A 24,918-nucleotide genomic window follows, 5' to 3' on the forward strand; every position below is an offset into this window, starting at 1 on the left:
TTTTTGAATGGTGGACTAATTGCCTTTTCCATTATTATAGCAGTAAACATCTGTGTTTTGGGCAGACTGATTGAGCTGTTTCCACTTGTTGGACAGAACTCCTTTACTTGCTGCTGATGGATTTGTGTTACTATATTTTCTTGTGGATAGTAACACAGCTGTTCTGAAGTAGCACGTGCACTTTTTCAAAATGGAAATTCTTCCATAACACCAAAAGTGTGAGGTATGTCTTTCTCTTGTGATAAGCTGACAGGATTTTTTTAAAAAATAGCATACAGAAAAAGGCGGGAGAGGAATTAAAACTCACGGTTGACAAAATAAGCAGAGAAGTCTCTCTTTGGAAACTAGTTTAGTATGGAATTGTGGGAAGAGAAGAACTATTTTTCATACCTTCAGTTAGGTCATATGCTATGTGATCACACATTTAATTCACTTAGCTCTGTAGATGAGTAATCACATTTTACCGAATTTGAATACACCTACCCATCTGCCTAGATAAAAGTTAAGTGGGTGGGGCACTACTAGCATAGTACTACTGTGTGTGGATGTTGCTTATAGGAAAAATACCAGATTTCTTTTCTTATTGGTATTATAGAGCCATCTCATTCTCTAGCTGTAGCTAGTATGTAGTAGTGAATGTCTGCAAAACATGGATTGCTTGTGTACAAAACTGAAACAAGCATAAGAAAAATTGTAAAATACATATTAATGCTGAAGAAGACATGGTTTCATACACTTGATATTAAAAGTAACTTTGAATCCAGTAATTCCGCTACTATTGGACTTAAAGGAGTAGGGGAGATTTCCAGATGTTTTTTTCCCCTTGCTTGGTGAAAACAGATTTTTTTCATATAAGGCTTTATAATCTTGTTTAGTAAAACTGTATTTTGCAGAATTGAAAATGTGAAACTGTAGGTTTTCACTGTTGGAATAGCTATTTTTTCCAGTGTGTATTGAGGCTCTTACTGTAGTACATACTCTCATCTTATTAAGATTTGTTTTGTTACTTGGCAGTGGACTTTGCCTTTTGTCCAGCCATGTTGATGTGCCTTTCCTTTTCCTCATTGCACTGCTGCTTCCCTTGTGGAAAGGGACTTAATTTGAAAAAAAAAAACTTTTAATGTGTTTAGAACTCAGCATTTGAGTTGACTTTCTTGCAGATTGATTTCTTTATAGGCAGAGTTCTCATCTGAAAAGATAGGGTTATAAAGCAGATTTAAGAACCAAAATTCATGTTCCAAATTTTTCAGTATTCCTATGCTGTATCTGTTGGAGACCATTTTAAAGATTTACAGTTTGAATCAGGAAGGCAAGTTATCTAGTCTTCATGCACAAAGCGGCTGAGTAGGTGGTTGTTGCAGAGCTGCTTAGAATATAACCTTGAACTAGGGGCTAGAGAAAATAAATAAAACCAATTAATAAGGTACCAAGTCAGAGAGCACTATTACTGCTGTGGCATAAAGAAATGAATTATACGTTTGCCTGCTAATGCAACACAGAAAAGCTATACTATGAACTGGAATGTTTTGTCAAGGTGGTTTATGTTACTGGGTGATTATAAATGTCTTGGAAGATCTGTGGTGAAGCCAACTGATTAAATTTAGGTCTCCCTTTTCAAATACACTATGACCTTACTGTGCTAGGGAAGATGGCAGTGCTTAGTCAGTAGTGCAGCATTCACTGGTAGTTATTGAAAGAGCTGGGCTACAGTGGGTGTTTTAACCTCTTGCGGTCTGCTTAATTTGTTGTTTTTCCAGTTGTATTCTCATGAATCCCTTTGTATTGTCTTGTCCAAAAGTTACGGACAAAATTGGTTCCTTTGTTAGGCTCTGTAGACCCTGATATATTCAGAGTGTGTAATACTGTTTGTGCTTAGGTAACATGCGTAGCTCGCTACTAGCGTGGTGGATTTAGCTTGCTCTTAAAGCGGTTAAGAAGAAAAGAGGTTTTCAAGTTTACAAACATGAGAAGATAACACATGACTGTTATGATTTGTCAATAAAATGCTTTTTTTTTTTGTATTAAAGGGAGAGTTGGAATGGGAAGGAAAGAAGCACCTAGAAAATAGCTTGATGATAAAAACCGTGTAAGCTGAGTGAGACCTGTATTCCTGGAAATCTGACATGTTTAACACTGTTATTGTTGCTTCTTCCTCTATGCTTTCAAATATCAAGAGAGTAAAATATAGCACTTTAATTTTTAAGTTACTATTTGGAATTCTTTCATTCTGTGATTGAGAATGTAAGTGGTACTACATCAGTAAACTTTTTTCTATTAAATACATTAATAAATCTACTGTTCGGTAATCAATAAGTTAACTTGTGAAATTCAATACAATGTTTCCTTTTGAGGAACAACAACATTGTAACAGTTTTGAAACTTGTAACTAGTAAGGCTTTGATATCTTAAGTAGTTTTTATATATGTGAATATGTATCTTGTGTTAAGTAGGCAGATAAAAAATGAGTGCTGGTTTGTTTTGTGAAATGTATGGTGCTACGCAAAATAATACTAAGAAGAAAAAAAACCTGTGATATTTAAACCAATATTTTTTTAAAATAATTTCTTGGGAGGGTAGGGTTCTTTTTGTTGTTCTGAAGAATGAAGGAGAGCAGTGCTGAGTTTTAGTTTCAAGGTGACTTCCTTATTAGTGCTTTCTTCCTCTATCAGTGGTTTCTTTACATCTGCCTCTTCTCATATGTGTTTTGTAGATAATGTCTTAAACTTTTTTTCTGGTTTTATTTTGTACCTATACATAATATTATGTAATTACCTCCATTTCCCTTTGCAGCTTATCTAGTTTTGCTTCTAGTCTCCTTTGTTGCTGTCTTTGGAAGAAAAAAAAAAAGCAGCTTTAGAGCTGCTTAGTTATAATGCAGGCTAGTCCTACTGATACTTATGGGTTTTAGGCAGATGGGTTTCCTTTTCTTTTTTCTCCTTTTTTTTTTGTTTGTTTGTTTTTATTTTGTTTTCTTTTCCCCCTCCATGTATAAAGGCATATTAAAATCTGTATATGGTTCAGAAGTGATTTTATGAATGTTATGAAGTCTGGCAGTTACACTCTTTGTAGGGATATAGGCCTGTGTAAAGTGAATGCAGTATGCTTGTAAATTACTAAGGATGGCAAAGGTGCCTTGTAAATGAGGTAGAAATCCTGGGTGCAAATAGGAAGAAGCATCAGTAAACTTGACTCAAACAGTAGCTGCTTAGTAGTCCCTCCCGTGTGCCTTACCAGCAGATGCTGGTGCGTTTGATTTGGGAGATTGGGATGTGGCACGTAAGTTTAGTACATTTCCTGATTTCTCCAGGCTTGGGTGAAAAAAAAAATTGGAATGTTTTGTTGGATTTGTTTGCTGTTTGCAACACAGTTCTTTTCAGTTGTAGCCACTTCATGTGTTCCTGTTTACTGTGTTAAAAACAAACTCCTAACAAAAGGTGAGGTAGTTGGTGGTGAATGTCAGATAAGGTCTTTTATATACGTGTGTGTGCATGCAGGCACATTTAATAGAAATTTGTTGGAAGATTTAGAGAGCATTGTATATTTCAGATATCTCTCCTGGTGTGTTTTCAGGGTCCCAGTAAAATGGCAGCGTCCTGTTAAATGGCAGACACTCGCTATTGTGTGAACCAGTTTCTGTGCTGCTGTGACTTCATCTTTTAGGTCAAATGAGTGTTAGCTTTGAATAGAGTGAAGTTGGCTGGTTTTATTATGTATAAGGCAGTATTTCTCCACTCTCAGTTCTGTATATGCTTCTGAGGGAAAGCTTGTAAATGTCCATAGTTTTTGTTTTGTGCCATTTTTATAGATGGAAACTTGTACATAAGTCTTGTCTAGCCTGGAAGGTTCTCATGGGACTTTTGAACTAGTGCTGATGGAAGAAAGTGATAGCTGAATATTTGAAAAGATCATTAGGCTTATGAAAACAGCAGGTTTTATCATTGTAACTTGAGTAGCTAGCACTTGGACAAAGTTGCCTTTTACTTAAGATTCAGCATTTGTGTGTTTAGTTGAAAGTGTTAATGTTTTTGCTCTAACTCTCTTGGGTCTAGCCCAGTGGACAAGGGACAGCAAGGGATTCTTGCAAAGGCCTTTGGAATGCCAAAGAAAGTTCTAGTTTATTATTAGCACAGACATGCACTGTGTAATGCAACATAAATTTTCTTTCTGACATAAAATTAAATAATGAAAAACTTTTGGAAAAATTAAGCCAGTGCAGAGATTATACTTAATCAACATATTTCATAACTAGGCTGCTATCATTTTGATTTGCTGTTAGGGGCTGTAGTATGTACTAGAACTGAAACATAAATATTTGTGTGCATGTGTATTTGCTGTCTCCCAGATGGATGCAATTCTGACATGAGAAAGTTACACTGTTGTCATTTGGGGTGTGAAACCTGTGATGGAGAATGGTTGGGGTGTTTTTTTCTGAGCTTGCATAGATCCATGTTCACATCCTAAACTCTCTTGACTAATGTTGGTAAAATATGTACATCAATCCATTGTCAATGCTTGGCTTCCTTACACGTTTGTTTCTGAAGAAAGTATAAAGATTTAGGTTAATTTTTGCACCAGATTTGCAAATCTGCCTCTTCCCCCCCAAGTTATGGTAGGTGATCAGGTGAGCATTAGTAGTCATTAATTTGAACAGATTTTCTCATTTCATCCTTGGTAGTGATATAAATGAGCCTCTTTGAACTGAAGTGGAACAGAAGCAGTCTTATGATCAGGCATGGTGTCTCAACTGTAGCGTTTTAAGCTGCTACTTCTCTTTTCAAGTGCATGTGAAATTATGTCCGTATTTCTGTTTGTGATATAGAGTACTTGCTTTATATGAGGTGTCTTTCAAAACCAACAAACAAAAAATACCCCACCAACCCCCCTAACAAACCAGAAATTGTACTTAGGAAGGTTTTGAGACCTTTAGGACATGTTTTAAGTTTAGTGAGGCTGGAGTGAAGTCCTTGGGATGTGGGTTGTGTTCTGCAGGTAACTGGAGTCAGTGTCAGTTTAAAATAGTTGATGTAGGAACAAGATGTGCAAGCAGATGTTTTCCAAGACAGGTCAGTGACATCCTTGCAAATGATGTATCAATTATAGAAGCCAGTTTAGGACTAATGGAGCTTATTAGCTTGTGCTTGATGCTGGAGAAATATAATTACACTGATGTTACAGCTGGTGTGGATCTATAGCAGTATGCCTCTGCTTGAGATAATAATTCCTCTTGGAAAGTGAGATAACTGTGAGGAGAGCTCTGGCCTAGCATTTGAAGTGTATGTGTTGTCAGAATAGTCTCCAGCCCTCCTTTTTCTTCCTACTAGCCCATCTTAACTCTGTATTATGGAACTTATGTACTACTTCACTTTTACTCCAGTTTGGCCAAGCATCTGAAAATTTTCTGTGGGATTTGGTACTTAGATTTCTAAAGTAATAATGAGGAAAAATAACTTCAGCAACATGGTTCGTAATGGAGCAGAAGTGAGCTTTCAAGGGAATTTTTCTGACCGATATTATGTGTGTGTTTTTTGATGGATACGGATGTTAGTGTCTCTAGTGAAGTGAACCAAACCTTACATTTTCATTGAAATTTCAGATAACGGAATTGTGCAGTTTGCTTTTTTTTTAATTAAAATATAAAAAACCTTCTATTATTTTATTGTTGGGTTTGTTATTACCATCTGTTATTGTTATCCTGCTGTGCCAGGGTATTCTATAAAACTTTACTCCTGGCATAGAATTTCACTGTGTTAGTTTCAGAGTTGTCCTCATCTGGGGTTTGATTTTTTTAATTCTTTCATTTTTTCTTTCAAGGGTCTAGCCATTTGGATCAGTTTTACCTATAGAATTTTGAAGCTTGTGCTGCAGTATATAGTGTGTGTACCTACACATTGTTTTCAATCATTTCTACATAAACTTGGTTTACCTAAATGACTTTTACATTGGTTTAGAAAGAAGACTGAAAAGAGTTGCTTTTATAATGCAGGAACAGGTGTAAATTTGGAAATTAGTAAATATTGCACACAAAATAGAAACATTATTGTACTATATTAAGTAGTTGTTTGGTTGAAGCATTGAAATGTAATTTGTGTGGATAATTAGAATGATTTAATTTAATTGTTACTAAAATTAAATTTGACATAGGGGTCGATAGTCTGTAATGCTTGTATTTGGCTGCTTTGTTTGGTATTGAGTTTGGAGTTGGGGTTGGGGGGGGGGGGGGGGGAGGTTGGCAGCCTCTGTACACTGGTGCTATCTTTTGAAGTCTGAAATTCTTGTGTCTCCAGAAGTCCTGGTTTTGCTATTGCTTGATAGTTTTTACTTTGTTTAGCTAGTGAATACATTTTTTTATCCTAATTATACTTTGTCCTCCCTTCAAGTGATATACTCAAGCAAAATAGATTTCCATCAAACTTGTAATCAAGACAATACTTGTAAATCTGGTAAATACCCTTGCTGTTCTTAGGTAAAATGGGTTAAAAACCCTTGCATTTCATGTATCTCGTAATTTTTCTGTCTGGTAGCAGGGTATTAGGCTAGTTGTTCCATGCCCTTCACCTCAATTAATTTTTTTCCCTTTTGCTTTTTAATGAAGAACTGGATAAAACCCACTACTGGGCAAATTAGGATATCCCTTTGAAAAATTGAATGAAAAATGGTTAAATGGTATTTTTGCACAGTAAAGTGTGGTTTTCTAATTTAAGATTCACCCCCACCTCTGCCCTCATTCTAGGTTGTTTTCCTGCTATGGTTTTGTAGATGGCTTAGATATTTTTTTCCTTATTTTTCTCTGTATTCTGATGAATAAAGTATGTGCCTATATACAAATAGTATAGGCCTATTTGTGGATTATGTTTGCTTATCAGTAGTTGTAACAAGGATTGGGTACTTCTGATTTTTTTTTAGGGAAAAAGCATACAGTTAAATTTCAAAAAAGAAAGCTAAGATTTGTTGCTGTCTTTCTGTTGGTTACATTGCAACCTGTAGTATTCTGGCAGGTTTTTTTTCAACTAACTTATTTCAATGACAGTTGAGAAAGTGAATCTTAAGAAGTTGCTAAAGTTACTGTTTCATTGTAGTGTTTAGATTTTTTTCTTGTCTCGTTGTTGTAACATTAATTTCATTTTGTTGAATTCTGGACATGTTGCCAGATTAATTTTTCTTAAATACTCCATATACTAAAAGTGTTTGCACAAGTTGCATAGGATCAGATTATCTTTAAAGGAGAAAATCATCCCTGATAAGTAGTGAGGAAAAAGGAACGTATCTGTCCTATAGGTATACTATAGGTATACTTGTATTTTGCAGTTCTTTAATGGGAGAAACTACATCTAAGCAAGTGTTAACATTTTCTAACAACCTGTTCAGGTGTAGAATCTTGATTGATTAACTCTGTAGATTTTTTTAATATTTTCTTTATGAAATATCTTTTCTGTTTCCTAGACTTTTGGTTATTCTATAGGCATGGTGATAATGATTTTTAAGAAGTAGCTTGTCAAAAAAGCAGATATACTGGGAAAGCAGGCAGACTCAGTTTTAACTGGGTAAATCTTGACTTTTTTGAAACAGGAGATCAGCAAAATCTCGAAGCAGAAGTCCGTATTCATCGAGGCACTCGAGGTCTCGTAGCAGACACAGATTGTCTAGATCCAGAAGTCGTCATTCAAGTATTTCTCCTAGTACATTAACTCTGAAGAGTAGCCTGGCTGCTGAGCTGAACAAAAACAAAAAAGCAAGAGCTGCTGAGGCAGCCAAAGCCAGTGCAAAAGCTTCCAATACTTCAACACCTACTAAGGGAAACACTGACACTGCTGTAAGTGCACCTCAAGTGAACAATGTAAAGGACCTGAAGAAAATAAAAACCGAGCATACACCTTCTCCTACAAGCAGCGCAAATTTGAAAAATGACAAGGCAAAAGCAAAGGTCTCACTTCCTGAAACAAAAGGAGAAAATAATTTAATTGCAGACAAAATTACTAAACAGAAACCTACAGCAGTAAAAGAGAATAAACTAACTGTTGTGAAACAGCCATCAGTCACTGTAAAAGAGAAAAGCAAACCAAGTACACCAAGTGTAGTAACCAAGGAGAAAGATCGAGTTGTTGCATTACCAACCTCCACACTGCCACCCTTGCCTTTGCCTCCCACGCTGCCTGAAGATAAAGAAACTGATAGGTGAGTTGTGACATACATTTAATTTTTGGGGTTGTCTGTTCCTTTTTATTAATGTTGCTGTTATTATCTAGGTGGTTTGTTTTTTTGTATAGTTGTTATTATTTCCTTTGGAAAATAAATATAAACCTATTTGCTAGATCAGGCTGATGCATTAGGTGGTTTGTTCTTGCTCTTCTTTTATGTGGCGATTAGTAGTGAATTGTGAAGGAATTTGATCTTAAAAATAATTTAAGTGGTTCTTGAAAAGAGAAGGACTTAATCTAGGAGGAATCTTTCAGCAAAAAGTACACTAAAGAGATGATTTAAAATTGCTGGTACATAATAGCTTTGGGTCTAATGCAAGGATATAATCAAGGCTTCAGGATTTCAAGTTCAGTGCAAACATGTACATGTTTCCAGGGAAAAGTTGAATTCAGTAGTGATATGTGAAAATTCTTTAATTAGCTGGGGTTTGAGGTAAAGATTCCCTCCCCTTTGGAAAGTCATCGTTTTTATAGCTGTGTGTTATTTTAGTGTAATTTATTTCGGAGATCAGTATTATTTTGACTATATATAACAAGTGAGGTTCATGGCTTGTAATTTATTTTAACTTCTGAAGTGTAAAAATTGGTCTGTAGTGAAGAAATTCATGTCTTAATTCCAAGTGTCATCTGAGTTGAGGCTAAATTAAGTCTCTTCATAGTCGTAACAGAGAATACGTGCTGTGATTTGGGTTGGAATATTGTGCTGTTGAGCTGTAATTTGTTGTTTTTCTTTTGGTTTGGTCATGAAATTGAGAAAAGTTATTTTTTTTTTTATACTCGTGGTGTTACATGCCTCTCACAAGATACAAGAAATAAACTTACAACAAGTAAAACAAAATTTCATAGCATGGAAGTAATAAGTAATTTGTGTGGAATATTTTTGTAAAAAATCAAACGAAAAGAAAAATTCAAAACCTTATGAAGTACTTGTTTCTATTCCATATCTGTGAAACTGGCCTGTCTTCTCTTGTTCTTTGGGAAGTCTATAGTGTTAAAGTCGTTGATCAATAAAAGTAATTATAACCAGAGGTGTAAATACTTCTCTTGTGTTTGCTAGTAATTTAATGTGAGGTTAAACGTTAGAATGCACGGGAGTCCTTGGCAAATACATACAACCTAACAAGGTATTAGATATTTATTTTTTTCAGTAATAAAAGAGAAATCTTGTTTCTTGTCCTTCAGCACTCTAGCAAATATTGTTTTAGTTGTTCAGAATTACATCTGTGTGGCAAATGTGTGGTTGCCTTTAAAGTTATGACAAAGCCATCCCTTCTAGGTAAACGGGTTTTCTGACATTGTTAGGTACAGCAAGATTTACTGTTTTAACTAAAAACTAAGCTAACTAGTGTAAATATGCAACTAGTATTGCAGTGTAAATTGCAGTAATATGAATTGAGATTTTCATCTTAAAGCTGGCTAATTGCTTCTCATTATTAGTATTTTTTAATGTACTGTTTGCAGTACAGTTAAACTGCACAGAGGAGTTAAGCTGCAGTTAAGCTACAGTTCTGTCAGCACTGAGCTCATTCTTCCAAGAATAAAAGCCTCATGTTTGCAAACAGCCGCATTAGAAACATTAATGACAAGGAATAGAATGCCATTTATGCTTTGCTTGGTTTTGCCTATAGGATGTTATAAACTTCAGATCAGAATGGTTGCAATTACAAGTTGTGATAAAGCTTAAGACATCAAAGAAAAATTACCAGTGTTTTTTAGGAGGGAGGAGGGCAAAGATATTTATTTACCTTGGGTTCAGAGTTGCTGCGGGGAAATTGTGCCAACAAAGAGAGTTTGATGCTATGAAGAACTGGCTGGTTCCTAATGTCACGTCAGTTGTGAAGTTCAGTAAGAGTCTGATAAACCCACAAATAAACTACCTAAAGGAACAGCAGTGTTGCAAAACCACTGTGTAGGTTAGCTGAAAGGGAAAACTGTTGCGGTGGTCAATGACATATGATTTAACAGACCTGGAAAAAAGGCTGCTCTTGGCTGCCTCTGTTTTCATGTACCACTTTTATAATCTGCTTCAGAACATCTCATATTGTACTTTTACTAATACTGAAAGCTTGGGGGTGACATTTTTAGAAAAATACAAATAATGTATTTGTAATAGAAAATGTTTATTTTTCCTGAAAAATAATAATAAAAAATCTTTACCATTATTATTATTACATGCACTGTGCAAATGGTGGTTTATTCTTTATAGCATGTTAACAGTTATATTTTTGATATGAGCAGTATATGCTTCCTTGAGGTGCTTCTCTTAAGTCAGGCAGCAGCATCTTGAGAAGTGGTAGGAGACATTCAGGTGTTCTGTTTTCATGGGGAAACACAGACATACGCAAAACACTGGAATGCTTTATTTAAATGTATAAAGAATGCTAATTGCAATTAATGTAAGAAAGAATAGATGCATTCTGTATGAGAGAAGGTAGCGAGATCTTTCCATTTACAGAAGTTCCTGCTTTGTCTATGAAACTAAGCAGGTAAGAAGTTGCAGAAAAAGTGAGAAAGTTTGAAATTTGCCAAGTGTGAATACTCTGAGAGTCCTGTAGGGGAGAAACAGGTATGTAATTATATAAAGCTCAGAGATAGCTGTGGCTTCAAAAAATGCTGGATATGCAGTAGCTGCACAAACCTAGCTAAACTAAAGGAAATTCTGGTGAAATGGAACCATGTGTTTAAAAAGAAATCCTGCAGCAAGTATAATTTTTTCAGAATTTCCCCATTAGAATGGGAAGAGCATCTCTAGAGTTACTGCATGTAGTAATTGTTAAAGGAATACATTGCTATACCTGTGTTTGGGGGATTTTTCTCAAGGCAGAGATTGACTTGTCAGGATCTGTGATATAATTATGGTTGATAATTAAAAATGGTCAGGTATCAGTAACCCATGACAGAAAAAAATTTAGGCTTTTTTTCATCAGTGGTTTTTTTTTTTTTGTGTGTGTGTTTTTTTTTTTTTTGTCCCTTGATTTGCATGCTGATCACTAGAAACGTGTTTCAGAAAATGTGTGAGATCGGAATCTGTAAATGAGGTGGTGTGGACTGCCTTGTAATGCCTAGCAGTGTTACTGTAACCGCAACACTCATTATCTCTGGAGACCAATTTTACAGGGAACTGAATATAGTATAATCTTCTCTTTTATATGAGTAGTCAGTGAGAGTACAGATTTTACCACTACATGTCTTGCATCTGGCAGCACCTGAGCTCTAAATATTCTTAATAGCCTAGGACATAGGCTTGGGAAGAAGCTTATGTGGCAGGAGAAGTCCAGCCTTGTAAGGCTTGCTGTGTTATTTAACCTTAGCTTTCACTAGAAAGATCTGATGTCATATTTTCTGTAGAATTTTGGTAGTTATCTGAGCATTTTCCAGAGAGCTATTTGTGAGCCATTTGTAGAGCAGAAATCAAAATTCTGCAAATTCTAAGAGTGGAGATTTCACACGTTAATGCGTCAACAGCCTAGAATGTGTTTTAAAAACATAATTCCAGTAGGTTTTTCTTTATGTATGTTAATAGCAGTCTACTGTCTTCTACTTACTAGCAAACTTGTGTCTTTTTTAATAGTTTGCGAGAGAATCTTTCAGTGAAGTCAGTTAAGGAAGCAGAGAAGAAACTTCGCCATCTGCTTGCAGATTTGCCGCTTCCGCCAGAGTTGCCTGGAGGAGCTGACTTGTCCAAAAGTCCTGAAGAAAAGAAACCAGCAGTTCAGTTACACAGCAAGAGAAGACCAAAGTATGTTTGAGACTCTCTTTTTAAAGCCTATCAAGCAAGTAGAAATGATAATAGTTTCTTCAAAGTATATTGTTTTCAAAAGAATTCTGCTTTTTGAAGACTTTTTTAATATTAATAAGGCTTAAATCAAACTGCATGGTTTATTGTCACTTAATGGTAGTAAGCCAGTTATCTAATAATGTCTCATAAATTCTTAGTGTTGAGGGGGTTTTACAAAGTTAAGACAATCCTTAGATATATTAGCTGTGTTCTTAGAAATGCTTGTTTTCTAGAATATGTGGACCACGACATGGTGAAACAAAAGAAAAAGAAATAGACTGGGGAAAGCGCTGTGTGGATAAATTTGATATCATTGGTATTATTGGTGAAGGCACTTACGGCCAGGTTTACAAAGCCAGAGATAAAGATACAGGTAAGTTGAAAAAAGTAAGTGTAATCCTGCAATTCTAGAGTGAACAGGATATTTTGTTTGGTTTTGGTCTGTTTTTATATTGAGTAAAGGTAGTGATATTCTGCTGTCTAATATTTGGGAAGTTTTTAGTTATTGGTTTGTTCAGTTTTAAATCTAGCATTTGTCTGAATCAGAAATTATCTTTTGCTGCCTTGGAAAATCATTTATCTGTAAAGTTGTGGCTAAAAGCAAGCTAAACAGCCCTAATTTCTAGCTTTTATTTCTTGAGTTTTGCACTCTGTACACAATTGAGCTAGTGTAGAAGAGAGTATAAATACTCTGGGGCAACAAAATGGCACCTGAGATAGGTTGACAAAGAATAACAAAGTTTGTAAAGGGATGGAAGGGTGAAAGAAGTTATGTGTGAGATTTAGCCATTTTCCTTCTTCATACTGCAGTAGTCACTAGCTGATCGTAGGAAGAGAATCCGCCTCTCTGCAGCGCAGCCTTAAATGCTGTGTATTGGGTATTTTTCTTGCAGTATGACTTGACTTTACAACAGTAACATAATTTTTAAATTTCATGTTAAACTACTGGTCAAATGAGCAAGCAGTCACTACAATGGTATGTAAGAATGTTGTAACTGCCTCTAAATAGATAATGCATTGAAATTTGATTAGTAGTTCTTTTTGTAACTGCTTGCCCTTTTGGTTTATTTGTACGTGCTTTGAATGCTGGATAACTGTCTGCTTCAGCAGTAACTGAATCATGTAGGATCACATACCAGCCCCAGTTCCTTCTTTCTGATCTCCAGAAGAAAGAGCAGTGTAATTATAATTCCTTCTTTATTCTTTACCTATGCTTGTCTCGGTTTGCAAACTTCAGTTCAAATGTCACAGATTTTACTTTTTACCTTGGAAAGCATTGTTAAGCATTGTTAGCAGCTTCTTCCTGCTGTCCTGGGATTCTGTTCTCTGCGTATGTAACTTTTTAATCCTGTCATAACCATATTGCCTCTTTGGCAAGCTTCAAGTTTTTTGTGTGCAGCAGTAATTTCTTAACCTCCAGCAGAAGTTGCTGCTGTCTGTATTGAATGGGTCCATACAGTTATAGTAAACCTTCCATTAGCTTTGGATTCAAATCCTGTGCAAAGATTGGCATTATGGCCTTTGAGATACCTTATAACAAGCTGTGCGATGGGCTTTCAAAGCAAATGGATGTTGTGTCATACTGGAGTGTGATCTGTTGTGTTCATATCATATACACTGGTGTAGGGTAAGTCCTTTTTAGAGCTAACAAAGGTGTCTGTGCTGTTCATAAACTTCCCAGACACAGCAGTAAACTTCCACGCATAAAATGGTTGAGTTGCCATACAGTCTTTAGATTATCCTCCACCATGAGTAGATCATGCTTCTGCCATTTTGCAGAATCCAGCTTCATCCAGCCAAGCCTGCAGTAAAATAATGAGTGTTTCTGCTCACTGTAAACAAGGGAGTGACAATTCTGCTTGTAGGAGGTATACTGATGAATTCGAAAACTCTTCAGACATCTGCCTGGTTTCTTGAACTGTGTAGTACTTCTGCTAGATACGTGCATTCTGACCTGATGTAGTAATAAATCCAGATAAAGGCCTCTATCTCTAAAGCTGCTGTTGGTAATCACTCTTATATGATATGGGGGTTTATTGACAGGCCTGGGGTAGAACATCAGGACACAGGTGAGTTACGCAGGAGGAAGAAGACAGTGGGTAGCTGAAAATTCCCATTTATAATTTTGCTTCTCCATGTGATAGTTTCCCAGCAATGGTTAATTCTGTTTCTGTTCAGCATAGTGTTTGGTGCAAGCATCAAAATGTTAACTGTTCAGTCCATTCAGAAATAGTAAAAAATAGGAAAGGTTTTATAAACAAAAGAACAAACCCAACACTAAATCCCATACTTTGGTTGCTGATCAATGTTTTTTATTTTAATTGTCACTTAGGGGAAATGGTGGCACTAAAGAAGGTACGTCTGGATAATGAAAAGGAAGGGTTTCCAATTACAGCTATTCGGGAGATTAAGATTCTTAGACAGCTTAATCACCAAAGCATTATCAACATGAAGGAAATAGTGACAGATAAGGAAGATGCTTTGGACTTCAAGAAGGACAAAGGTATGTATGCTAACATGGAGGTAGCTCTTTCTGATCCTCTTCTTAACACAGTGGTAGTCTGCTATGCTGGATCTGAAGTTAAGCTTCATTCAAAAGTATGTTTGCAAATCATGATGGTTGACAAGGGATTTTCATTTAATTACTAATAGAAGTCCTTTAACCCAGCTATGCCTTTTGCTCATGGAAACTTTTTTGCAAAGATTTTGCAAAGATGGGATAAAAAAAGTTACTACTTCATTCCGGTTCTGCTGGAGGAGAACAGATGTTTGATTCTTTGACACTCGTGGATTAGGGAGGCCAGCAACAATAGGAAGCTCTTAATTGTGAGCATTTTTAGTCTTTTGTTTTCCTCATAGTATTCTCTCATCATTTAGAGTATTGTAGGCTCAATGCTGAAGAGATGTTTTCCATCTTACGCCTTGGTTTTATTTGAATTGTGCATTAGTTTTTTTCATAATTGGGCACGTGTGTCTTAAAAGCTAGGAGGATAAATGAGAAGAATGAAAAGCAAGATTTGTGTAGTGATGATGTTTTTCCCCAAATGGAAGGCATGCAGACTTTCACTTTTTGGTTCCTTCAGTGTTAAGTCTGGCTTGTTTCTATTACTGAGAGTGGTACTTTTGATACTGCAGTGGTCACTTTGTCTTTGGAGGCCATTTCCCTTTAGGTCCAAGTCTTATAAACCTGCCATTTTGGAGTATTTTAGTGTCCTGTAGGCAATTTGATACATGGTTTGGCTGAGGAGAGTGTCTGGAGTGTTGTACTTGTGGTTCTTCCCTGTTCTCCCTCCCTGAGATTCTGTACAGCACGCCCAGTATCAGTGGAGTGGAAGATTCCATATGTACTGTATAGCCACAGAAACACAAGGTGACATTGTAAGTCAGAAGATGGCTGTGAAAATTAAGCAGGAAGTAGTTTGAGGTTTTTTCCTCACATCTTTAACAAGTATAATACCTTGAAGGGTATACAGCACTGATGATATTTTTGTTGTGTTTAATAGTAGGAAGCATCTAGCAAAAGAGTTTCTCTAGGTATGTGCAGGTTCAGTGGTCAGCACCCACTCTGAATCCTGACAGTCTTCAACAGTCAGTTTAGGCTTTTCATGTGAATCTTGTACTGAGTTTTAATTAGGTCTAACCTACTTGGCTAATGAGACCACACTGAGCTTTGACTTAATACTTAATGATTCATTAATTAATTTTCTCCCTTTCTGTTTGGTGCCATGTCTAGGATTGAGTTGTAAATTTTTTTGGTGTACTTCAAACTGTATGTCTCATTAATTTCAAATGTGGGTTTTTTTGTCCAAGTCTGTATTTGTGCTTTTGATATTGCTTTCAATTTAATTTCTCATTCTTATTTAACAGCTTATTAAAATGATTACGTTTTCAAAAAATTTGCAAGGGAAGGGGCTTCTCTAGAGATGCTAGAATAAAACTAGTTTCTGATAGTCTCTTGAAATCATTAGCATGACAATGAGACTGTGCTATTACGATTTGTCTGTGAAAAGACTGAAGGTTGTTTTTTTTTCAGGCACTGCATTCTGTATTTCTCTAATGAGTAGTCTATTGTGAGATGGGGATTTATAGCTGAGATGTTGTGGCCAAGTTGTAGTCTGTGCAGGGAACACACGCAAGTGGGAGGAAGTTTGGTCATTTTCACAGTGGACCATTGCAAACACAAAAGTAGGCTGCTTGGCTTAAGAAGGAGCCATTATAAAAGTGGTAGTGATGTCTTGCTCAGGCAGAGCTTACAGTAAAAGCAAAGTGTTTTGCCCTCCGATGAACATGCTTGTGCTTAATATGTGTTACATGCTTATCTTCATTTTGGAATAAAACTCCTAAAAACCCTGCTGATATCCCATTTGTAAAAGCAGATAATGAGAATGTTTCTGCCAACACATTTTCCTCTAGTTAATATGAGTAAACTTTGAGTCTAAGGCTGACTGTCATATCCTGACCTATTCCTCTTATTTTGGTTAAGGTGTGGTTTTGTGGTTTTTGTTTTTTTGGTTGTTTTTTTGGTTTTTTTGTTTTCATTTTTTTGTTGGTTATCAGTAGTTTAAAATGAAGTAAATTTAGTTTTCTGGCAATTATGTAGATGCTGGGCATGCTTTGTGCAGTACTTGTTTTAAGGTTGCTTTTTGAGATAGTAACGCTGACTTGCAAACCAGCAATGGCTTGACATGTACAACTTTGTCTTGATACTTTGAGCTGTGTTACATCTTTTTAAGTGACATACTCTTTGTTTGGAAGACATAGGATTATCTGATTTGTTTCAATATTTTCAACAGGATTTTACTTCTAAAGAAAATAGAAGTATATTTGTGTCTTATCCTGGTCAGCTTGGGGTGTAAGTTTGACAAAAGGAAGCGTTTTAATAGGTAGGATTGGTTTTAGGCTTTCTAGACCAACATTAGGAAAAGAAATGTAACACTTTGGACCAGTGTGTTACAAACGTTGAAGTGTTTTTGTTTCCATCAGTGGAAATACAGCACATCAGACTGCACAGATGTTTGTGTAGGTTGGTCACATCCTCGACTGAGTGGGTGATAGGGTCTGCCATACTGAAGATGTAAAGTTTTTAACTTTGTGATCTTTGTTATGCGTGAGACATGCGTGATGATAAAGCTGGAGAACAGCATTACTGATTGTTAATTGGTAACGTAACATCTTGATTCTGAGGCACAGTCCTGTCAGGTAGAAGGTGTATGTTGGGTGTGGTGAGAAGGAAGTATCCATTTTGTATGTTTCTCATGTAGGCTTTTCTCCCCTATGTATCATTCAGAGGGAGATAAGTGACCACACTAGCTTAGGGATGGAAACACATGACTCCTAATTTGTATTCTGTCTTGTGTGTCTGCGTAACAGCTGACTTAACAGTATGTTCTGTAGATAGTTTTTTTTAAAACCTCCTATGCTTCTGTCAGGACGTAAAGCCTCATTTGACTTCATAGCACCAATGAGCTATAGTTTCCATTCAATATTTTCCAAAAATTTCAGAACGCTAGTTATTTTCATTGAAAACTTTTTCATCTAGAGAACTAGTGCAGGAGCAATTGTGGGTGTCAGTCTTCAACAGCAGTAGAACCAGCCTGGCACTGTTGGTGCTTATGACCAAGTGTGCTGGCAACTAAACTTTCCTTTACTTCTCCTTTTCTCGTTGCTTGATGGTAGTTCAAATTAATTGGAGTTTATGTTCATGAACTTCAGTTCATGTCCTTTTGGAGCAGAGTCTGAATCTGGAATTGAAGAGGAATGTACTTTGTGGAACCTTTTCATCTTCTCTTACCTTTTTTTTTTTTCCTTGTCTGAGAAAGTTTGTGTGACCTTTCCTATGCAATAGTAATTGAAGAAAACAAGATTTAAAACTGAAGCTGAAACCAAAGAGTTATTTCCTAGCTCTAGTTAAGTCTGTACACCTCATAAGCTAAGCTAGTTGAGCCACTTCGTCAGTTATAAAGTGAATTTTTGGAAAAAAGGTCCTTTGGTTTTTGTCAGCTCTTGTCTGTTTTCTCAGTGGGTCTGTCATTTTTATGACTTGGGTATCTCTCTTTTTGCCTTGGGTCACCTGAGATGTTCCTTCAGTTCTCAGCTGTCTCTTTATCAGCTAGAAGCTATTTGCAAGCGCTCTGCAGTCTAGCTATGGGACTGCTATGATCTCTTTTTACTAAACACGTGGAGAGTGTCTGACTTAGCTTTTGTTGCAGTGGGTGTACCTCCTCCTTTTGGCTGGAAGAGGCATTTTTAATTGCAAACCCAAAGGAAGATGTAAAACTGCATGGGAGACTAATAAAAAAAGATACGGTTAACATTGCAGTTTGGTGTTTTCTTTGTGGGGGTTATCTGTGGTGCGTAGATTGTGTGTGTGTTTCTGTAATTCTTTTTAAGATCAAAGTTTACTTTAGATGAAATTTTGAACTGATCTGCAGTACAAACTAACAAGCGTTTTTAGGCATGAAGTTGGTGTGGATATCCACAGTGCTGTAGTACACATGTCAAAAGAGCACTGGCTCTGGTACCTTGTATGACTAGCAGGTTACTTTCTCACAGCTGTCACTTTGTCTGAAAGCCAGTGGTTCAGAAGGAGTCTGTGACAGCGATCATGTAGTCGTTAGAGTACTTCATTACAGCATTCCTTCTCTACTTGTATCGTAGCTATAGCTTTATCTGGGTTTCCTGGGAAGTGGAGTAAAACCAAACCGAGCTGAATTTCAGAAGCCTCTAATGAGCAGCCTTGCTACTGCTGAATAGCTGATGCAGACTTCTTACCAAATAGTTTTCATGCTCCAGCTAAGTTATCGGGAATAGTGTGACTGTTTGAGTGGTGCTTCCCATTTGTGTGTGCTGTATGGACTCTGGTCTGGAATGAATGCAGACCTAACTGGACAGCTTTTCAACTTGATCCATGTTACGGCAAAATGAGAATAATCCCTGATTATTTATCAAAGATTTCTGATATGTTTGGTTTACTTTTCCTCTGCTTTTAAGTTTTTTGTTTGGTTTCTGATTTCCGTGTAGTATGTGATGAAACAAGGACAGTATTTACTCCCAGTGCTTCTGTATGCCCTTGCCCTTTAAGAAAATGTTTCCGTGTACGTGGAGTTTGGTTTTGATTTGTTCCAAGGGGAGAATGCAAATGAACTTGCAATGGGAGAATAACACTGTCATCAAGTAAAAACTTAATATTGAATGAAAATGTGGAAAAAATACAAAGGAAAAGTTCTGGTTTGAATAGACTAAATTTATCTTAAACAGTAAGTTTTGTGATATCTAAATGAAAAAATGAGTATAGCAGTGATGTTTTCTTTAGTCTTAATGTGATTAATTCAGTTGCTGTGCCTTTATTTGGTGTTTTGCAAATTAGGAAATAAGTTTGTAAAACAGGAGTACAAAGAAAAGAATTACTGTCAGTTAAGGGTCTAAGCAATTTAAATATAGGGAACTTAAAGGAATTGCTAGACAATTTCCTTAGTTTTCAGGATCTGCTAAATTTCTGTTTAAATCTGTCATGGAATATAGTGTACCATGAGTACTGTAAGAGAAGTGTTAAGGAAATGGAAGAGTAAATATAGTCCAATTATCTTTAATCAAACAAGGGGGAATTCTATGTATTGTGTAGAAGAAACTGAGGAGTCTTGTTAGTGAAATGAAAATCTGATGGAGTCTCATTTTGAACAGTCAGTACAGAACAGTTCTGCAGTTGTTGAACCTGTTCAACAACTCGGCATTGTACATACCATGCACTGAATGAGACAGTGGTCTTTTTTTGTTTGTTTGTTGTTTTTTTCAGCATTTCTGTATTTCAGGATACTATTGTAAAACATTTATACAAGGATTGAATTAAAATTTTTACATAATAAGGCACTTCTGGCGTCTGGGTTCTTCTGATCTATATCTAATCAGGTGTTTTGAGAAAACCCAAACACCTTCCCTATGAAATTACATTTGGAAAATACTTCCTTAAAAGCTGTCATGTGTGGGCTTTTGGATCATTCTACCCTGCTGCTCCCTCCCCGCCACAACCCTGCCCACGCCAAAGCACTTGAGTCTTACTTTGGGAACAAATACATAACTTGATGTGCTGCTTTGTTGGATCTGTGTGATTTGATGACAGTTCAAAAAAATCCAGACCCTGCCTGTTTCACAAAAATGCAAAGTATGTTTTGTTAGGGGTTTTTTTGGCCCCTTAGAAAATCCTTTGTCATTTACAGGTCATCAGTGCCATGTTTTGTTGTTACCCATTTTGTATGCATAGCTTTACAGTATTATACCCCAGTTTATTTTGTGTTTTGGTTAAGAAAACTGCTACTGTTAGAGCTCCATGACTTGAAATACATGAACAGGAGGAGGAGATGTGTTAATCCTTTAATTAATCTAAACTGATATCTCACTTTCTGACCCTTACTAATTTTAATTAGCAAAATGGTCAAAAAGATTAAATTTTCTAAGTACAAACAAAAAGAGTAAGGTAAGGATTGTTTCCATCCATGTGAATCTCCTTTATTTATTGTGTGCCGCCCTAATACATTCAGCTGCTATCTCTTATCCCATATTCACAAGTAGGCAATATTAGCACTGTTCGCTCCATCAACAGGTAGCGACATTACAGTTTCTTACTATCTCAGTAGATGAAAGGATGGAGATGAGCGGCATGGTATTAGAAAAGGAAGTGGGGCACCCAAGACATAACCCCCTGTTAGTGCTTTGTTCAGCTGTGTGGACATGGACTGTAGGTTGCCTCCCACCCCACCACAGGTACTTAGGTATTGGGAAGTGCAGGTCATTTTAACATAACAGCAGTGAGTAACTTTGAAGTCAAATGAGTAATTCTGGGTTTGTTTGAATTGCATCCATTTTACTGTAACAGAGCTTTGGGTATTTTTATGACACTGCGTCTGGAAATGTGGATATTGGGCAAAGGTAGTATGAAATATAGGATCATTTTAAAACATAACCTGCAAGTTATGAGATGTCTTGGTGTTCAAAAGAACAATTATTTTTTCTGTTATGTTTTCCTTTTTGAGAAAGAAATATTTCTGTGGCATTTGTTTTGATTGAACTAAAGGATGCTGTAAACTTGAACTCACTGTGCTGTAGTTAGCAGACTTCTGCCTATGCATAGTTCACTTCTGAAGTCTTCCGTGACTGTTTTCTTCTTCTTGAATTATCTATAGCTTCTTCCCCTGTTATGAAGGATCAGGTACTGATGAAATGCAAAGGAGATTTGAAATAATCAAGTGGAATAACATAACTGTTTTATTCACCAAAACTGGAGAACTCTATCAGAAAAGGGCACCACGTTTGTCTAGAAATGAACTAATGGAAGTTTCACTTCAGTTTGCTTGATAACTTTTTTGCAGCTACAGTCACTTCCAAATACGGTTTGAATAACACTGAAAATCATGTTTTAATGGTTAGAGTGCTGAAGCTAGTAGACTAATTTTAATAATTTCTCATATCTAATGAATAAGATTCAGCTTTAACAGTTCTTGTTAAAACAAATTCTAACGTTGCATAACATGTAGGTAGTGTATAGGTAGTAATGCATAAATGTAATGGATCCATGCATTTGCTCTTGCTGTGCTATGGAAAGAACATTTAGTGTTTTTACTGCTGTAGTGTATGTTTCTTAATGAGAGTTGCAGAGAATATAAATAATCAGATGCCATCTCTCAGGTACTACTCTGATTTATGAGTTGTCTCCATTGTCAGCTTTCCTTCTTGCATGAGGTACCAATTGTGATTGAGAAATCCAGGGAGCTAGTGTCAGAACAGGAAATTGCTCAAGGCGTGGAGCCTGTTTTGCCTACAATGTACAAGAAGGCTGTGTTCAGCAGCTCTCACTAAACAGGTCTGCAATCCCACTGACCCTTCCTAGTGTTTCTCCTTGCTATGTACACAGAGCGCAGCCTGCTGCTGAGACAGTTACCTTTCCTTTGTATTCCAGAGCAAGAAGATACCAAGACCATTGGTATTCATTTTTGATGAGCTGACATCCTCTAAAGGGCATATCTAGAGTATTCTGGTACTGCAGCATTTAATATCAGGTGGTTTATTCCAAGGCATTTTAAAATATGTTGTGGTTCATAATTCAGCAGGTGCCAGTGAAGTAGACCTAACACCAGGTTGCAGCTATCTTGTTTTAAAAGACACAGATTAGGTGCCTCTGTCCTTTTACCATGCAGAACTGGTGAGCTGCATTGGTGAACTGGGTTACACATGTAGTAACAGAGCAGACTTTTGGTTCTTTATGGCTATTAATACTGCCTTCTTTCCTTTTGAAGTGGCCGGATCGGGTTGTACCTGCTTGATTTACCTCCTGTTCTACCTCCTCTGTACACACCGACAGGGATCTTTTATGATCAGTATTTCACTTCCTCTGTGTAATATACAGCAAGACAAAAGGACGTGAACTAAAAACAGTGAACTTGTGCAGTGGCCTGTGGTTTAGCTGCTCTATGCTGATTTTTGTTACAAGTTTAGCACTTAACTTGTATGAGTGATCTTTTTTCTGTTTGTTAGATAGCAAATGCATTTAGCATTTGCTTCCATTTTCAGCCACTGTGCAAGGAAGCAAGTCAGTTCATTAGCATTTGGCAGTGTCTGTGTGTGTACATTCTGGCAAAGCTGACTGATTATAGCTGTTAAGATTTTCACTGGCTTCTGAGTTGAAACTTCTTATTTAGGAACTAGAACCTGTAATGAGTTCTTGTTGGGCAGAAGCTATTTGTACTTTAGAGTGGTGGCTTTGAAATCTCTTTGGGGAAGGCTTTTGAAAATGGCAGGCAGACAGACCCATGGGAATGTGGTTTGTGCATTGCCACCAGTGCTCTGCAGGGACTGCACTGTCTTCTCTGCCCCAGAGTTAAGAAGAAGGGGAAGAACTGAATACTACAGAGTAGATTGTACGGGGAGTGGTTGTGCTGGAGATCAGTTATGGCTGCTTCTGAAGCACTCGGCACTTTCCCTTTTTAAGAATACTTTGTTATCTATCTCTCAAAGACCCTTGGCTTTAATAGCTTTATTTGTGGAATTGCACAGGCTAATGTGAGATAAGACCCAATTCTGTTACACTTAATGTATGTATGTGGCAACTTGTAATATGAACTCTGTCTTTGCAGAGCTGTAGGTTAGTTCTGCTTTCTCATTTCATCTTGTCTTACAGGTATATTTAGTCTGAGAAGAGCAGGCTTACTACTGACCCAATTCCACACGGAAAGCTTTAAAAAATCAGTCACTACATCGTGACAGATGAACTAATGCTGTACATACTTTGTTTCTACTTTCTCCCCAAACCTCATATAGAAAATATTAACCCAGTTAATTTTTCTTTAAATAAAATGGATGGAGATTGAGAGCGCAAGGGAGAGTACATGTCCATCCAGATTAAAGTGCCATGTGGTAGCATTATATTGGTTTTCACAAACACTTGACTAGTGTAATTGCTTACATGGAACAGCAATTTTATGAAAAACATTTTACTGCGCTGTATTTAATTTCTATTACAGGCCATAAGGTACAGATATAAATATAGCAGAAAATGTGAACAGTTTTGTGAAAAATATTTCCAGCTCTCAAAAGTAGAGAGCAGCAATACTTTGGACTGCTGTTATATCAGTTTCTGTCTCTTTGTCCTACCCTTTCCCTTTCTTTTTCTAGGTGCTTTTTACCTGGTATTTGAATATATGGACCATGACTTGATGGGACTGCTGGAATCTGGTTTGGTTCATTTTAATGAAAATCATATTAAATCTTTTATGAGACAGCTGATGGAGGGCTTGGCCTATTGCCATAAGAAGAACTTTTTGCACAGAGATATCAAATGTTCGAATATTCTACTAAATAATAGGTATGGGTATTACTTAAAGAATGTAAAAAATTGTATGTTAACAACATTTCTAAATTTTTCTTTTAGTCTTCACAGTTTACCTGCTTGAAGTCATTAACAAAACTTTTTTTTCTTTTTAGATTACCTGGTTCCTTCAAAATCAATTGTAAAATACTAATCTGGTAATGTTACTGCTTAAACACTGGATCCTGCAATTGTTGGTTAAACTTACCTGTGTTAAAACAGCAGGATTAAAACTTGACTCTTTTAGGTCAGAGTATGGGAGTAATTATCTGAGTTCAAATATATTAAAACGGAATTTTAGGACGTAAACGTTTGGTGTGTATTCTTTTTGCCTTGTCATTTCAAGATGAAGTGTGGCTAGGCTGGTTCTTTGCAACATAATTCTGAGGTCCTTCCCTTTATCAGTCAGGATAACACAAAAGAATATTTGATCAGGCATATCAAGCATGCTTTGGCTTGCAGCTATAGCCGTAATTGAATGGGGAGAAGAATTTGTTTCTTACTTCTTTAACCACTTGCAATTATAAATCATACCAGTAAACATGCTTTTGTTCAGTGTGCAACAGCAGCAAATAAAATGCCTGTGTGAAGATAGCAGGTAACTTCAGTACGGAACTATTGTTCATCAAATCCAGCAGTACTAAAACCAGGGAGCAACTGAAAGTGAGTTTTATAACAGCAAAAAAAGGTATCTTTACACAGTCAGCTTCTGGGATTTGTTGTCACAGGAGATAGTCTGAGTAGTTGTCAGGAGATTCAAAAAGATGAGACACATTCCTGGGGAGGATCAGTAACACCTGCTAAAGGGAATAGACAGGAATACCTGTTTTAGCATCCCTAACACAGTGATTGTGTGTGGTGGTTAAGTACAAGGAAGACAGTCCCCAAAGTGAGCAGGTTCGCATGTTTTCCCTAAAAATCCTCTGCTGCTGTTGGAGGAGAAATACTGGGCTAATTGGATCAGGGTCTCTTTTGGTAGCACCCTCATTTTGTCCCAGATTTCTCCAAATTAAATTTTTCATTTCCCCCTCCTTTTTTTTCCTATAACGTACTAGCATTAGACTATTTTCAGCTCTGGATCTCACCACAGT

The 24,918-nt window shown here is 36.6% G+C and overlaps 1 protein-coding gene across 6 annotated transcripts in view; it reads left to right on the plus strand.

The window, feature by feature from the left end:
- CDK13 (cyclin dependent kinase 13) overlaps positions 1-24,918 on the plus strand; it is a 49,236-nt gene that overhangs the window by 4,113 nt on the left and 20,205 nt on the right. For all 6 annotated transcript variants that reach the window (XM_056338873.1, XM_056338876.1, XM_056338877.1 and 3 more), the window contains exons 2-6: positions 7,567-8,172; positions 11,767-11,934; positions 12,207-12,346; positions 14,306-14,476; positions 23,635-23,824. In XM_056338873.1, the coding sequence (XP_056194848.1) occupies positions 7,567-8,172; positions 11,767-11,934; positions 12,207-12,346; positions 14,306-14,476; positions 23,635-23,824 (1,275 nt within the window). The remainder of the gene's footprint in view (positions 1-7,566; positions 8,173-11,766; positions 11,935-12,206; positions 12,347-14,305; positions 14,477-23,634; positions 23,825-24,918) is intronic.

The sequence above is a fragment of the Falco biarmicus genome, chromosome 4 (genome assembly GCF_023638135.1).
Source record: "Falco biarmicus isolate bFalBia1 chromosome 4, bFalBia1.pri, whole genome shotgun sequence".
Classification (NCBI taxonomy): Eukaryota; Metazoa; Chordata; class Aves; order Falconiformes; family Falconidae; genus Falco; species Falco biarmicus.